Source organism: Elephas maximus, chromosome 3, assembly GCF_024166365.1.
Source record: "Elephas maximus indicus isolate mEleMax1 chromosome 3, mEleMax1 primary haplotype, whole genome shotgun sequence".
In the NCBI taxonomy this organism is placed as follows: Eukaryota; Metazoa; Chordata; class Mammalia; order Proboscidea; family Elephantidae; genus Elephas; species Elephas maximus.
In genome coordinates this window covers 5,888,008-5,905,673 of record NC_064821.1, presented here as the reverse complement: position 1 = coordinate 5,905,673, position 17,666 = coordinate 5,888,008, and the positions used below count along the sequence as shown (strand labels likewise).

The window sequence follows — 17,666 nt, the reverse complement described above, 5'->3', positions numbered from 1 at the left end:
CTTCTTTTCAGATTTTAAAATCTCCAATACTAGAATTTCTTTTAAAATTCTAAAATTAAATTGATGAATAAGGAATTACTCTGAGGATGAAATTAAACTGAGGCACCGGGATGAGAAGAGTGTTGGCTAAGGACACTGAGCTCATTTGCAGTCCTGCTAGGATTCAGACAAGTGTGTCTGACCTCAAGGCCAGGGCAACACGGCCACCACCAGCAACAAGGCTCCCTCCTAGATCAAGATGCCATCTTTCAAGGAGGAAAGTCTCCTTGCTCCCATTTCAAAGATCTCTCCACACTACATACATTCTATGGGTGCTTTTCCCTACTTCACTCTTCCCAAAACCTAAAAGCCTCTGAAGTATAGAGATCATGGCTACTATTATTCAGTTACATCTATAACTGGCCTGGGCCCACTAAATATGTCTTAAATAAATGTTTGTGGGAGGGGATGTCCTTAGGGACACAGGTGGGTCACTGGAACAGGTTGCTCTTGAAGCCCATCAGAATGCAGGGTCCAGGTCTCACCCTTTAGGTTGCTTCCTCTCAGCCACAGGGATCAGTGACACCCACCCCACCTCTGCCTCCTCAGCCTGGAGCACAGGGAGCGCAGAGTCTAGGCATCTTCTAGGCAGTTGGTAAAGGGTAGGTGACATCACGGAGTTATCGCTCCCAGGAGGAGCTCCCAGACTCTGGACCAAAACTCAGTAGAGTTCAATGATGGGTTAAATTTTTACATGAAGTGACTAAAAATAGAAAAGAATCCTTATCCCACATGCCATTTCTAGAGAGAGTCTGCAAAAAAGAAACACTTTTCTCCACATGTTGCGATTGCTTGAAGTTATTTAATAATCCTCCTTTTTAGCATTTGTGAATTTATCTCCCATAAATAGGCAATGTTCTTCTGGTAAAAAGAAATCAACTGAGAAGCATTTGTTCTGAATACTCATAATGACGGTGATGATATCTAGTACTAATGACATTGCTGGTTGTCCACGTACATCAGCAAGAAGCCTAGATCCTCAGTCTCTGACAGGTTGTGGATGAAGACCTGGGTCAGAAGCTCATGAGGAAGGGAGCAGAACACCTGTCCCTGATGTTAGCAGGGTGGCATAGGGTCTGCCAGGAAGCCCAACGCCTTTGATTTAAACTTGGTGGTGCAATAATTAACACTTCGGCTGCTAACCAAAAAGGCCGGCAGTTCGAATCCACCAGCCACTCCTTGGAAATCCTACGGGGCAGTTCTACTCCATCCTATAGGGTCACTATAAGTCAGAATTGACTCAGTGGCAAGGGGTTTGGCTTTTTTGGTTTAAACAAGGGTAAATCTATGCTTTAGCAAGCAAAATAGGTCAGTCCATGAGGAGGCTGAAGGATTAAAAACACCTGGATCTCTAGGAAGTGCCTGATGGGCTTTGGGACATGTCCACCTCGCCTGTGTTTGGGAAGTGAGATCCGCCTGTTCAATGAATATGGCGAGGACTAATGAGCATCTTTCTGTCTGGTAGTTGCCTGTTTCCAGTTGGCAACATTTCCCTAACCCGAGGACAAAATGCTACTGCAAAGCCACTGTCTCACTGTTGTCGTTGTTAGGTGCTGTTGCGTCAATTTCAATTCCTATTGACCCCAGGTGACAGAGTAGCACTGCCCACAGGGTTTCCTAGGCTGCAGTCTTTACGGAAGCAGACCACCCGGTCTTTCTCCTGTGAGCCGCTGGTTGTGTTCAAACCACCACCCTTTCAGTCAGCAGCCGAGTGCTTAACCATTGTACCACCAGGCCTCCTTATGGTCACATCAGAGCATTCAATAACTCATCTGGGAACACAGGGGACAAGAAGAGACTAATTTTAATCCAATTACAGACAGTGACTGTGGACAGCCTGCTGACCAACACAATGTGGTAATGAAGATATCACAGGTTTATATCCTGCTGGATGACATTATCTGTCCTCCTCTATGAGGGGGAGACTGTGAAACAGGAAAACGGCCGTGACACATGGGACCTGTCATGATACAACTTGCTGTGGCATTGTTAGGAGCTGGCCAGGCATTCAGAGGGACAAGGTGTCACTGTGTTGAACACAAACGGCTTCACAAAACACCAGGATGAGACAGGGCTACTCTGTGACCACGATGGGTGAGGACAAAAGCAAAGCCACTCCATGATGATCTCTGAGCAGGGAGAGAAACAAGGACATCATCCAAAGCACAAAAAGGCCCACCAACTTCTATCCTGGGGAACAGGGGGGACAGGCTTCTTTCCAGTAACAGCTTTAGCTTCAGTCTGTCTTTCCAACAGCGCAGAAACATATTTAGATTCCCCGTCATAAAATGACCCTCCCTCCCTCATTGCTTCCAATCTAATACCAAGCCCGGCTTCACTGTACCTTTCCCAAGCTAGTCAAACTCGCTCCCTGTTCTTACAACACCCTCATATTGAGACCCCCAGGGTCCCTTCATGGTATGTGCTTTCTGTCTTTGCAATGGGTCAGAATTCTCAGCGCTGTGTGACCTTAGGAGGTGTACTCCTGGTTTTCTTTCACTGGAGGGTGTTGACATGAACAATAATTAGGTTTTCACTATTCAGAATGAATAAAAATCATTATATAAGAGGGTAGCTATAGGAATTGAAGAAAAATGCACCAGAAAGAAAAGTCAAAAGGTAGATGTATATATTTAGTACTATAACCTTAGAAGGTACAAAGAAAAATAGATACAAGGGTGAATTAACAATCATCAGAATGGGGTATCTTAACATTTTGTCTCAGTCAAGGAAACAGTTAATGAAACATAAAACATAACGACATTTCTAAGTACACAACATATTATAAAACCTATGCATGAGTTTTTGAAGAAACATTTACAGATCTGACAAAAATGCTAATTGTTTTAAATCCTGTATAAAAAAATGAAACAAACACCAGGTAATCACATAAAAAGCAGTCAAATATGGTGGGGTTATGACTCAAAGATAGCATTCAGCTGTAACAGAAAACCCTCACCATCTGCCACACATATTCCAAGCCTGTATTTCAGTCATGGACATGTCAGAAAACGTAACTTCGTGGTCAGGGCAGTCTCTGAAGAAACCCATCAGGGAACGACATTTCCTGCCCTTCTGGCTGCAGCGTTAAATGTGAGGGTGGCGTCAGGAAAAAGAACTACTGTGTCAACAAGGTACTTACAACGGAAATCAGGTACAATGACAGAGCTGGAGATAAAGGGGGTCAGAGGATGAAGCTGTGTGTGCCCCAGTACAAAAGAAGGTCCCCGACAGGGCAGCTTCTGGAAAAGCCTGTGGAAGCTGCTGCCTAGGAGGGAACTGAAGTCAACACGTGTGGTTGTAACTGTTCTTGAGTGACAAGGCCAGATCAATGTCAAAGGTGTGCTGTAACCCAGGCTACTAGGTTCCTAGGTATCTCTCTCTCCCGGTGGCTCAGCAGAATGGAGAGGAATGGCTTCTTTGCTTCTGCCTTTAACACTCACTCATGTACCTTCCTCTTCTTGTGAACTTTAACCCAGAACCACAAACAAAAGAGACTCTGGGATATGTTGTTCTCACCTTTATCCATGTCAACAGAGCAATTCAGTAGAACCACCTGTACCCTAGCTTCATCTTCATGTTATAAGGCCTCTCTTCTTAACTCAGTGCACCATGTGATATCTCCAACCATGGTCAGCGACAATGAGCAAAGCTCAAAATAGGAACAAAAGTCAGACCAGGCTGTCCTCTTTCAAAATGTTGACACAATTACTAATTCCTGCTAGGAACATAGGATGTGGTATTGATTAGCAACATGTGTGAAGATACATGTTTTAATAATAAAGAATGAAGGGGAAGGTCGATACAGAGTTAGCCAATTCCAGTATTTGCAATAGTGGACCAGAAAATAATGTAAACAATCCCTATGTCTCAGAGCATCATACCTACATGTCAGAAACATAATGCAAAACAGGAATAAAAAACTTTTTATATAAAATTACACCAATGTTACCCATTTAAAAAAGAAAATCTGAGTTTAATAGACACCATAATGAAAATGAGACAAGTTTTATGTAACTGTACAATTATTTAAAGTTTCATATAACAAGATATATGTGGCACAGCTGAAAGAGTACGTAAAAACCAAACCAGTTGCTCTTGAGTCGATTCCAACTCATGGTGCTCCATGTTTCAGAATAGAACCCGGCTTCATTGAGTTTTCGATGGCTGGTTTTTTGGAAACAGATTACCAGGACTCTCTTCCGAGGCACCTCTGAGTGGATTGGGGACTGCCAACCTATCTGTTACTAGTCTAGCACTTAACCATTTGTGCCACCCAAGGACATAGAGGGATATTATCATAGATGCTTATATTAGAAACATAAGGTAGAAATCAATACACAAGCGATCCATATGAAGGTTGAGGCACAAACAAAGGCAATATCATAACAATTAAGAGATTTCTTTCCTGTTCTGAGTTTATGTGTACGCAATAAAGGGACTGCTATACCTGAAGCTTTTCCCATTGTTTATTCTCATAGGCTTTTATCCCATGTGTTTTCTTGCGTGTACAACAAGGCTTTAAGGGTGAATGAAGGCCTGCCTACATTCTTTGTATTCTTAGGGTTGCTCTCCAGTGTGTTTCCTCAGGTGTCCTTGAAGGGATTCGAGGCATTTGTAGGCTTTCCCACAGTGCATACATTCATAAGGTTTCTCTTTACTGTGTGTTCTCTCATGTCTTTGAAAGCATGAGGGAAACATGAAGGCTTTCCCACACTGTTTACATTCATAGGGTCTCTTTTTAATATCAAAGAGCTTCTCTCCAGTGTGTGTTTTCGTATGCTCTCTAAGGGATGAGGGAAAACTGTAGGCTTTTCCACATTCCTGACATACATAGGGTTTCTCTGCACTGTGCATTTTCTTATGTATTCGAAAGGATTTGGAACAACTAAATGTTTTGCCACACTGCTTACATTCATAAGTTTTCTTGCTAGAGTGGGTTCTCATATGTTCTCGAAGGGATGAGGGAAAACTGTAGGCTTTTCCACATTCCTTACATACATAGGGTGTCTCTCCACTGTGCATTCTCACATGTATTTGAAAGTATTTAGAACACTTGTAAGCTTTCCCACATTGGTTACATTCATAGGGTTTCTCATCTGAGTGTGTTCTCATATGTGCTTGTAAGGAGGTGGGCCAATTGAAGGCTTTCCCACATTGTTTACATTCAAAGGGTTTCTCACCAGTGTGGGTTCTTACATGGCTTTCAAGGTATGAGAGAACCATGAAGGCTTTCCCACATTCCTTACATTCATAGGGTTTCTCTCCACTGTGCATTTTCACATGTTTTCGAAAGTATTTGGGACAAATGAAGACTTTGCCACACTGCTTACATTCATTGGGTTTCTCTCCACTGTGCATTTTCACGTGTATTCTAAAGTATTTGGGACAACTGAAACCTTTGCCACACTGTTTACATTCATAATTTTTCTGTTCGTTGTGTGTTTTCTCATGTCCATGAAGGGAGGAGTAACAAGTGAAGGCTTTCCCACACTGCTTACATTTATAGGGTTTCTCTCCAGTGTGCGTTCTCTCATGTTCTTGAAGGGATGAGTAAAAACTGAAGGCTCTCCAACAATATTTACATTCATAAGGTTTCTCTCCAGTGTGCATTCTCACGTGTTCTCGAAAGTATGTGGGACAACTGAAGGCTTTCCCACATTCCTTACACTCGTAGGGTTTTTCTCCACTGTGACGTCTTAAATGTAGCTTAAGGGAGGAGGAATGCATAAAGGTTTTCCCACATACTTCACATGCAGGAATTTTCTGTCCTTTGTGACCGCTCACACGTTCCCTAAAGATCAGAGGCAAGTGAATAATTAGTATGATCACATATTTGCCTTTCTCAGTAAATGGGTATGTTTTCTGCACTGCCTGCATTGTTTCAAAGTAGAACAACCTGAACACTTGGCTGAGAGTTTGAATAAAGCCACTGCTTTCAATCTCTTTCTCACTGTAGGGTTTGCTGATGATTGTTTACAACTGAATTATGTTTTAGTCACTCAATATCTATCACATATTTATAAAAATATCATCTTGTGAAAATTCTCTCTCAGTACAGATTTGTTTAGCTACGTTTCTACTTTTTATTTATTTTTAAGACAGTCTAACACTCTGCTGTGATGCTCTTTTCACTTGTGTGAGTGTCACTTACCTCGAATGCCTCTCCTGGATTTGGTGCTGATCTTCCATGTTATCAAGTTTCCCTTTTTTTACCAAATTGTACCAGGAATCATTTCTTACATCATTTCTTACTGAACTTATTTTTTCTTCAGTGGTTATTTCATTCCCAAAAATATCCTGCTGAGGACTTGATCCAGTAGTTTTAACTTGAGTACAACTATCTGCAAAAATTGATAAAACAGATTTTAGGGGTAAGTATAATCAAAGAACACAGCCTTCAGTGTGGATTGCACTTCAACATAAAGAAAACAAAAATCCTCACAACTGGACCAATAAGCAACATCATGATAAACGGAGAAAAGATTGAAGTTGTCAAGGATTTCACTTTACTTGGATCCACAATCAACAGCCATGGAAGCAGCAGTCAGGAAATCGAAAGATGCATTGCATTGGGTAAATCTGCTGCAAAGGACCTCTGTAAAGTGTTGAAGAGCAAAGATGTCACCTTGAAGACTAAGGTGCGCCTGACCCAAGCCATGGTATTTTCAATTGCATCATATGCATGTGAAAGCTGGACAATGAATAAGGAAGACTGAAGAAGAATTGACGCCTTTGAATTGTGGTATTGGCGAAGAATATTGACTATACCATGGACTGCCACCGAACGAACAAATCTGTCTTAGAAGTACAACCAGAATGCTCCTTAGAAGCATGGATGGCGAGACTGCGTCTTACATAGTTTGGACATGTTGTCAGGAGGGATCAGTCCCTGGACAAGGACTTCATGCTTGGAGAGTATAGGGTCAGCGGAAAGAGGAAGACCTTCAATGAGGTGGACTGACACACTTGCTGCAGCAATGAGCTTAAGCATAACAACGATTGGAAGGATGGCTCAGGACCGGGCAGTGTTTCGTTCTGTTGTGCATAGGGTTGCTATGAGTCGGAACCAACTCGAGGGCACCTAACAACAACAACAACATAGTCAATAAAGGAAAGAAAACAGACTATACGAAGATTTCTTTTTATATGCTGATGCAGAAAAGGAAACAAATTTTATAAGGAAGAATGGACATATAAGCAAAGGAAGACCCTGGGGACTTTCACAATCAATCAGGAAAATGGTCAAAAAGCAGCCTTTCTAAGTAAGAAATCAGTTGCTACAGAGTTGACCTGACTCGTGGTGACCCCATGTGTATCAGAGTATAATTGTGCTCCACAGGGTTTTTAGTGGCTGAGTTTTTGAATTAAGTCAGCAGGCCTTTCTTCCGAGTTCCTCTGGGTAGATATGAACCTCCTATCTTTCCATCAGTAGCTGACTGCATTCACCTTTTGCACCATCCAGGGACTCTACCTACTAAGAAATACTCCCCAAAAAGAGGATAACTCTCACAGGGGTAAAAACCATAAATCTTCTTTCTGTGCTCCACAGTGACCCTGGAGATAGCCCACACTTAGAAATTTACGGAGTCTTGAGATTTTTGACCAAGAGAAATGCAAAGTCAGTTTAATACATAAATTTCTGTTTTCATGCAAAAGCTATCGTATCTCAAGTTCCATGAAGGCTGGGACTGTGCCTGTTCTTTCTTCAACAAAGTCCTGCTCTTCAGCCCAAATGAAAAAAGGACAGTGTGAAGATACATCTGTTCCCTAAAAGACTGAGTGAAGTAATGAAACCATCCTCACCTACTGAGGCCAAGTTCCGGAAGGTTTCCACCATCACATCGTTGTAGAGGTCCCTCTGAGAAGGATGCAGCAAAGCCCACTCTTCCTGGGTGAAGTTCACAGCCAAATCCTCAAAGACCACCGAGTCCTAAAAGAGCCCACTTATTGTTTCAGCAAGGCGCCATCTCCCCAGTGTGTGCAGGAGGACGGGGGAGGCTGCCGGCCTGGGGTACAAGACTCAAGTCACAGGATTTCTGAACCACAGGGAACTGACATTCTTGTGAGAGATGACAATCATTAAGGCAATAAAATACAATATACTCGGGGATGGTTAAGTGCTCTGAAAATACGAACTGAGATGGCAACAATTGATATACATATATGCTCACATCATTAAAAGTATTATTTGTCCTGAGATAGTGCAGATTCTGAGATAAAGTAAAGACCAACAAATAAAATCATCATTCAGGTAACACTGGAAATAGATACTTGGTTTGCTCAGGTATTGTTTTATCAGATATAAAGAACTAGAATGTTTGGGTATTGTGAACACTTAGGTTACATTGGTGACTTCAGTGCCTCCTTCCAGGAGGATGCAGACACAGAGGCAGAGCGGGACGCCAGGGCCCTGGGGCCCGGAAACACCTGTCAGGTATGAGGAACACCTGGTTCCTGTAGTATTCGCCAGGCCAGCAGGGCTCCTCAAATCAATATCTGAATTAGAGGAAAGTGGCACCACAAAGAGAGTCACTGAAGGGCCTGATCACAATAGAACCACAGATGATTTCGAGTGAGAAAAAAAATTCCCAATCAATTTCTTTAAGGAGCCTTGGTGGTGTAATGAACGGTTAAGAGGTCGGCTGCTAACTAAAGGTCTGGTAGTTCGAACCTACCCAGCAGCTCCACAGTAGGAAGACTTGGTGATCTGCTCCTGTAAAGAGCCTAGAAACCCGACGGGGCAGTTTTACTCTGCCTTATAGGGTCGCTATGAGTTGGAATCAACTTGATGGCAATGGGTTTGGTGGTTTGGTATATCAGCTACAAAGAAGGGACTGCTACTTCACTAGAGTTAGGCAACAGGGAAAGGTATAAAGATTAAAATATGACCCCCCCCCCAAATGAAAAGGGATTAAAAAATATAAAAACAGAAGACAGGAAAAAACAAGCCTGAAAAGTCCGTGACGGTTAAACAGGTCTCCTACTGTATTTTATCAATGGGAGGATGTGTAAGTTTCTACCTTAACGCCTCTGTAAACTGGGCTTCACCTTACACTGTAGCATTGTGTCACAGACTGTTGAGAATTCCTCTTTCTAACTCATTTTGTGTATAAAATAACGCTGCATTTCACATTCAATAACACGTGGCGCCAAGGCAGTCCATTCAGTCATGTGCCTGTTACCATGTAAGTAATATTTTAAAGCTTCACTGAAGACGACAGAAGAAATCGAAGGAAACCTATGTAACAATCTGAACCTCGTGAAGAAGTTAGTTCACCTTAAATTTATCTACCAGTTCAATTGAATCTTATTTGAAATTCAAAAGAATATATTATAGTTGCCTGTGTGATACTAAACTAATGTATATCTGTACTTTTTGAAAAATGACGTTGTTTAGGTAGGTACGCATATTAGCCTTTCTAGGAGAGGAGACTGAAGAAGTGGCAATGAGGATGTAACCTGGAGTTAAGTACGAGAAAAAAGGAAAGGAGAAACAAGGATACAGTACCCTCAGTCATTCCTAAAGACAGCAAGAGAACATGGAATCTAAAAAAAACTAACACAAATATAAGACTCAAAGGAAAAACGCAGAAAAAAGTCAAAATATATCAATATTAATAGTAATATAACTGAGCTAACCTTCCCAGTCTAAAAATGTGATCATACTCGACTAAAAATGAAATAGCTATGAATGTTGTCAAAAACATAAAGGACAAGACTGAAGGCCAAGAAAGTATTCCAGGTAAAAGGCAAATTCAAATTACAGAATAGGAATTTACATGAAGTGTATCACATTCCCAACTTTTTAAAACCAAGAGTTTCTAGAGATAGAGACAGTCATGATATTACGACAGCAGTTTGTATACACACAGGAAAATATGATGATCCCAAAATCATCCCCATGTAAGTAACAAAGCCTCACTACGTATGTGGTGGACAGCCTAGCGGAGCCACGGAGAGAAAAACAATCTGCCTTCCCAATAGGAGAGTCCAAAACAATCTCTCCATTATTAAAAGATTGTCAGACAAAACGAAACTCTGACATGTAACATATTTAAATCGTGTCTTAGTTATCTAGTGCTGCCGTAACAGGAATACCACAAGCGGACGGCTTTAACAAAGAGAAGTTTATTTCCTCACAGTAAAGTAGGCTAAAAGTTCAAATTCAGGGCATCGGCTCCAAGGAAAGGCTTTCTCTCTCTGTCGGCCTTCTCACCACTTGTCCCCCAGACTAGGAGCTTCCCCGCACAGTGACCCGGGGTCCAGGACGCGCTCTGCTCCCAGCACTGCTTTCTTGGTGGTAGGAGGTCCCGCTGTCTCTCTGCTTGTTTCTCTCTTTTATATCTCAAAAGAGATTGACTTAAGACACTATCTAATCTTGTAGATCTCATCAAGTAACTGCCGCTAATCCATCTCATTATCTCATAGTGACAGGATTTACAACATGTAGACAATCTCCTCATATGACAAAATAGTGGACAATCACACAATACCGGGAATCATGGCCTAACCAAGTTGACACATATTTTGGAGGGACACATTTCAATCCATGACATTCTGCTCTTTGGCCCCCCAAATTCATGTCCTTGCCACACGTAAAACATATTCACCCCATCATACCAGAGCAAAAGTCTTAAATACTGTCCAAGTCCAAAATCCAAAAAATCCCTCTTTACCTGTGATACATAGGATGCAAGTTACCTGCTTCCAAAGTAGAGTGGAAGAACAGGTACAAGTTAGACATTTCTGTCACAAATGGGAGAATCTGGAGGGAAAGAAGGAATGACAGGCACTGGGCAAGTCAGCAGAACACATTACATTAGCCCTCAAGGCTTTGAAAATAATCTTCTGTTCTCTGAGACCGTTCACACAATGGCCCTGCCCTCCAGACTCCAGGTATTGGCCACACTCTCCAGATTCTGAGTGGAGGCCCCTCAGCCCTGGGCTTCGGCTCTGTCTTCCAGGCCCACTGGGACAGCAACTCTGCTCCCTCGGCTTTAGGTGCACCATTCTCCTAGTCCATCTGAGTGGCGACTCCACCCTTAGAAACACTAGAGGCCATGTCTCCACCCTTTGAAACCCCAGCGGTTGTGGCCATACCTTTCGAGACTGAGGCAGCTCAGGTTCCTGTGTTCCTTGTATCTTCAGCTTCTGCTTCCTGGTTTCTTGGCTTCTTGGCTCCTTGGGCCTCATGCCCGCATTTGCCCTGCTGGGGCAAGTGTTCCAAAGCTCTGCAGCTCCACTGATAAGTACCTGGAGGCACCCCACTCTGCCAGTAAACTTTGGCTGGGAGACACTCAGCTCTCTTGCTCCGTGGGTTGGCAAGCCTAGCTCCACTGATAAGTGCCCACAGGCACCCCGCTGCACCAGGAAGCCTCCTGCGCAGAGGCACTCAGCTCTGTCCTGCATGGGTCGGCTCCAGTGCAGTCTGGTGTGTGGTCTCCTGGTTCGGCTGCTGACAATCCTCTGCTTCATCTCCGGTGTTAACAGTTCTCCTCACTTCCTTCTGAGACCTCTGTCCATTCACACTTTCAAAACCAATCTACATTTCAGGTACCTGTTAGAGCAGCACCCCACTCTCAGTACCAAATTCTGTCTTAGTTATCTAGTGCCACTGTAACAGGAATACCACAAGTGGACGGCTTTAACAAAGAGAAGTTTATTTCCTCACAGTAAAGTAGGCTAAAGTGCAAATGCAGGGCATCAGCTCCAGGGGAAGGCTTTCCCTCTGTCGGCCTTCTCATCAATCCTCCCCCAGAATAGGAGCTTCTCTGTGCAGGGACCCCAGATCTAAATGATGTGCTCTGCTCCCCTGCACTGCTTTCTTGGTGGTATGAGGTCCCCATATCTCTCCGGTTGCTTCTCTCTTTTATATCTCAAAGGAGATTGGCTTAAGACAGGACCTAATCTTGTGGATCTCATCAATGTAACTGCCGCTGATCCATCTCATTAACATCACAGTGATAGAATTTACAATACACAGAAAAATCTCATCAAATGACAAAATGGTGGACAATCACACCATACTGGGAGTCATGGCCTAACCAAGCTGACACATATTTTTTGGCAGACACAATTCAATCCATGACATAGGACTAGTAACAGGCTTCAACTATCAAGTATACAGAGATACTCGACAAGTCCAGAATGCTCATTTTTTCCAATCACACCTTAGAAATTATTAGCACAAGCCCTAAACTGTGTCATTAAGCTCAGCCTAAATATGTAGAATACTGATTTTTCATGTATCAGTGTCCCTAAGAGAAAATAACTATCAATTGGAAATTTATACATTTATAAATGAAGTTTAAAGCAAAGGAAAAAATCGAGTGTATGTAGGTAAATCCTGTACACAGTAGTGTCATTGTTCAGCTATAAAAGTACCAAAACTTTAGTGTTGAGGCTAAAAGAGTCAATATCCCACGATTCCATTATTTGTGAATTCACTTAGTCACACACAAAAAAAGAAATCCACAATTATGTGAAAATTTAACAACACACTCCTAAATAATCAATGGGTCAAAGAAGAAAGCACAAAGAGAATTAGAAAATCCTCTGAGAGGCATGAAAACAAAAACATAGAACTTCCGGGCTGCATCTAAAGCAGCCGTGAAAGACACACTTATAACTGCAAGTGCCTATACTGAAAACGGAAACCATCTCAAATCAATCACCCATCCTGATACCTTAAAGAGCCAGAAAAAGATCAAACTGGAATCAAAGCAAGCAGAAGGAAGGAAATAATACAGATTATTGTGGAAATAAATGAAATAATAGAAAAGAGGAAATAAAAAAAACTATTCTAACAGATTAGAAAAATGTGACCACCTTTAGCTAGATTGGTTAAAAAAAAGGGGAGAAAATGCAATTTTCTAAAATCAAGAAGGAAAGAGGGGACACATCACTACAAACGTTACAGAAATAAAAGGATCATAAGAGAACACTCTGAATAAATGTATGCCAACAAATTAGGTAAGTCAGATGAAATGTGCAAATTCTTAGACATAATTACTAAACTGACTCAAGAAGAAATGGAATATCTGATAGACGTAAAACAGATACAGGACTGAATTAGCAGTTACGAAGATTCCTCCGAGGAAAACTCAGGCCAGTGGTTACCCTGGTGGTGAATGCTACATCCATTCAAAGAAGCATTAACACCAATCCTTCACAAAATCTTTCAGAAAATAGAAAAGTAAGGAATACTTCCAAACTCATTCTATGAGGCCAGTATTATCCTGATACCAAAACCAAACGAACAGAACACAAGAAAAGCAAACTAGAAACTGCTATTCCTTATGAATAGAGATATAAAAGTCCTCGATAATTCAGTGCTAGCACGCGAAATTCAGGAAACGTAAAAAGAATTATACATCATGACCAAGTATGATTTATACCAGCAATATAAGGCTGGTTTCACATCTAAAAATCAGTTAACATAATGCATATTCATAGAATGAAGAACAAAAACAATACAATCATTTAAACAACGGCCAACTCACCTAACAGAAAATCCAAAGCCCTCTCTCTCACAGCGGTCTACGAAGTCGGAATAGAAAGGGATTTCCTCAACCCGAAAAGGGGATCCACGTAAAAACCCACAGCTACCCAACCCCAGGAAAAAATAGTGCAAGACCGAACTCCTTCCTCCAAGGTCAGGAACAAGATGTGGATGTCCACCCTCGATCTCACAATTTCTAGTCAATATCGTCCTGAAGACTCTAGTCAGGACAAATAGGTAAGAGAAAGATAAAATAAAAAGCATCCTCATTAGAAAGAGAGAAGTGAAACTCTATTCACAAACGATCTTTTACATAGAAAATATACGGAATCCACTGAAAAATACTGTAATAATAAACGACTTCACCCAAGTTGCAGCAATCAAGGTCAACATTTAAAAATTCAACGGGACAAATGGATATCCACGTGTAATATTTGTGTATGGTCCTTTATCTCATACCATACACAAGTATTAACTCAAAGTGGATCACAGGCTTAACTTTAAGAGCTAAAGTTACAAAGCTCGTAGAAGAAAATGTAGAAGGCTATCTCATGACCTTGGGTTAGGAAATAGTTTCTAGATATGATGGTCCCCAAAGATATCAGGTCCTACCCCCTAGGACCTGTAAATGTTACCTGTGATTAAGTTAAGGATCATGATGTGGGAAGAATGTCCTGGATTATCTAGGTGGGTTCTAAAAGCAATTTATAAATGGCCTTGTAAGAGCGAAGCAGAAGATCAGACCACAGAGGCAGACAGCAGAATGCTGCTAGCTACAGGAAACCAATACACACTTGCCAACTTCAGGCCAGAGGCCTCATAGATGCCGTAACGGCTTACCGAACAAACCCTGCTGATAATACGGAATGCCATAGCCATCTACGGGGTCTCCCTCTTGTCGGCAGCTTTAGTTAGACTCAGCTCCCAGTCTTTAGGGATCATTACTTGGTACTAGACAGCTGGATTACAGGTACTTAGTGAGTGAAACCCTTCCCGTACCAGGCATTTCTTTCAAAGTGGACATTCCTGCAGTTATTTGGCTTATTGTAAGAGTGCGCAATAGCCCACTACTCTTATACCCCAACTCCAGGCCTTCCTACTAACATCACCTATACTCTGGGTGTTAGTATTTCACTTTGGGCACACCCCCCCAAACCTTCTCTGGTCCCTCTTGATACAAATGTGCTATTTTCCTGCCAATTACATTCACACTTCTCAGATCATAGGAGTCTTGGCCATTACCCTGGGGACACATGATGTCATCCAATCAGCAAATGTCCAAAATACTCTAAACCCATGTAGCAGACAGCCAAGGTTTAGATGCTTTTCAGGGAGGCTCGTTCTCCCTGGCAGCCACGGGAACTGATGACCACTCAGCTTTGGGCTGTTTTTTGGCCAGCCAGAGAGGGATTTGTTCCCTTAAAAGGGCTTCTTGTGACATGTGGGTAGACAACACTGTCAGGGTGACACAAATAACTCAACAATGAGACAACAAATGAAAACAGTCAAAAACATAACTGAAATATTTGAACACATGCCCTGGACCCCCCCGCCATCTGTTTTAGGCTCGTCTCTCCAAGGCCTGGGATGACTGGATTCAAATGCTCTTTCAAGGATGCTCACCTTTATTGTTGCTTGAGTACTTGGCTTTTAAAATTCAGTTTAAGGGGGCCTTTTTTTTTTTTTTTTAGCACATGTCAGTCACCAATCAAACACCAGAGGGTGAGCTGTAATAAACAGACTGACTCATTTGTGACATCTGACCATTAACAGTCTTTAGATCCCTACCCCTCTACCTTGCCTGCCCACATCAGGTGACCAAGGTAAGAAGCCCACAGGTGCTACTCATCCTGGGATGCCTGGAGTGTGAAGGTCTTTCCCCAAAAAGCCGAAGCTTACCCACTAGCCACCACAAAACCAAAACCAAACCAAACCCGTTGCTGTCAAGTCAATTCTGACTCATAGCGACCCCACTGAACAGAGACCTGCCTATGGGGCTCCAAGGCTATAATCCTAACGGAAGCCTAGTGATGCATCTGTCTCCCGTGGAACAACCGATGGGTTTGAACTGCTGACCTTAAGGTTCGCAGCCAAGCGAGTAACTGCTGCACCACCAGGGCTCCTCAGTCACTACGAAGACTCCTAAAAGGCCCAATCCACTCTCTCTGCTTCCTTCAAGCCACCCTGACCAGCTCTCTCCAGAAAGTCCCGTTACCTGTTTTTTCTACCCTGTTGGTGTGTGTGGTATCATCACTCTTGACATCTGAGCCCATTTGGGGCTGGGAGAGGGGGGTGGATCCCATCCTCCGAAGCCACCATAAACAGAAGGGCAGACAGGGAAAAAGTTTTGGGGTGAGGAACAGTTCGGTATTGGGAATTTACTGAAGAAGATGAAGATAAGACACTCAAATGCAGAAGATACCCAAGTAGCAATGTTTTTAGAAGCACTGGTCATAACAGGAACACTCTGAAGCCATCCCCATGGTACTCGCAGTAGAATCCACAGGTGAAGATGGTGCCATCTCAGGAGGGAACACGACAGAGCAACAGAAGTAAGTGAACTGCCATTCCATGGAAGACATATACAACCTGACCTAGAGGAATATACATGATGCTATTTGCATACAAAATAGGCAAAAAGAAAACATTTTGGATTTAGAGATGCATATACAGGTAAAGAAAAGCATATAGAGGTAAAGAAAAGCTAGAGAATTATCATCTTGTAACTCAGGAGATCAGCACCTGCTGTAAGGCCAACCTGCAGCCTACATGATTTCCTGGCCCCGCATCTATTTATTCCCCCTAGTTGCCCTTTCACGCAGTTTCTGACATGGCCAGTCGTATCTTCTCACAGAGTCTCCGTAGTTAGGGTCTCCGACTAGTCCTCCAGGCCATACCTCTTACAGTTTTCTGCCATAAAACGGTAACTATCTTGTAATCCAGTCTCTCAACAGCGGAAGTAGTTACTCCATGCCCCTCCTGGCCATGTCCTGTATGATTCCCCATGTTAAGATGTCTCCCTTTTCCCATGCTAATGTCCTACAGCCTTTAAACTGACCAATAAGGCTTTAGCCCACGAAACCCAGCTAATCTCACCCTGGCTTGCCATACACAAGCCCTCTCCTACGCTTCCAGCTTGTTGCAGCCTTCTCCCTGGACGTAAGCCTGTGTCCAGGTGTGCTGCGGTTTCCTCTCCGGGACCTGTGAGTGCTAAATTCTATTTGTTTTCTGACCTCTCTGAGTGAGGCTCACCAGCTCAGGCTGTACCCGACAGACCACAGATTCCCTTTGGGTCAAAATTAAGGCAGAGACACGTGGACAGAGGTGCCCCGCCTTTGGGAACCATTTGAAGTAGGTTTCTGGTGTGAGGGCGTCTTCCAAAACCTGACCTGGTTGTCATTCCACAGATGTTCCCTCTAGAGAGTTTCAGTTTACTGTACAATTGTTTTATGTACTTTCTACATACATTATATTTTATAATAAAATGCTACAAAATCATTTACTACAATTTATCACAGTACCACATTGTAAGAAAAAAATGGAGAATCATCGGAACGGATGGTGAAAAGAAGCTGTTTCACTGCAACGCCCATCAGGATCCAAAACTTAGCAATTTAGGAACTGATGGGAGCCTGCGTGGCCCAGCAGAGGGCATACTGAGAGGCAACGTTCACCTCCACAACATACAAATAACGTAAAGTGCCAGCTGTTCCCAATAAAATTAGGTAAAAACAAGGGTTCCCATTACCTCACTCCCGGTCAGCATTTTACTAGAGATCCCATTCAGAGCTGCTGGAGGAAAAAAAAAAAATTAGAACAGAAAAAAACAAAACAAAAACCTTACTTTAATTCATAGCTCAAATAACTGTATGTAAGACCCAAAAAGAACGTGAAGAAAATCATAGAATCAGATTTTTAGTACACTTCCAGGCTGCAAACCCAATATAAAAATAAATCTCAGTGCATTTTGATTTCTAGCCAAATGCAGCTGAAAAGTAATTTTTTTTCTTTTTTTAATTGTACTTTAGAGGAAGGCTTACAGAACAAACTAGCTTCTCATTAAATAATTAGTACACATATTGTCTTGTGACATTGGTTACCAGCCCCAAGATATGTCAAAACT

General features: G+C 42.4%; 2 protein-coding genes across 2 annotated transcripts in view; one reads left to right on the top strand and one right to left on the bottom strand.

The window, feature by feature from the left end:
* LOC126071886 (zinc finger protein 709-like) overlaps positions 1 to 17,666 on the top strand; it is a 1,190,808-nt gene that overhangs the window by 75,218 nt on the left and 1,097,924 nt on the right. The window lies entirely within an intron of this gene.
* Positions 2,706 to 17,666, bottom strand: part of LOC126071753 (zinc finger protein 709-like) — a 53,074-nt gene continuing 38,113 nt past the window's right edge. Inside the window, exons 3-6 of the mRNA XM_049875988.1 lie at positions 17,292 to 17,332; positions 7,846 to 7,972; positions 6,194 to 6,383; positions 2,706 to 5,833 (exon numbers count right to left, since the gene is read on the bottom strand). Of these exons, the coding sequence (XP_049731945.1) occupies positions 4,600 to 5,833; positions 6,194 to 6,383; positions 7,846 to 7,972; positions 17,292 to 17,332 (1,592 nt within the window). The 3' untranslated portion in view covers positions 2,706 to 4,599. The remainder of the gene's footprint in view (positions 5,834 to 6,193; positions 6,384 to 7,845; positions 7,973 to 17,291; positions 17,333 to 17,666) is intronic.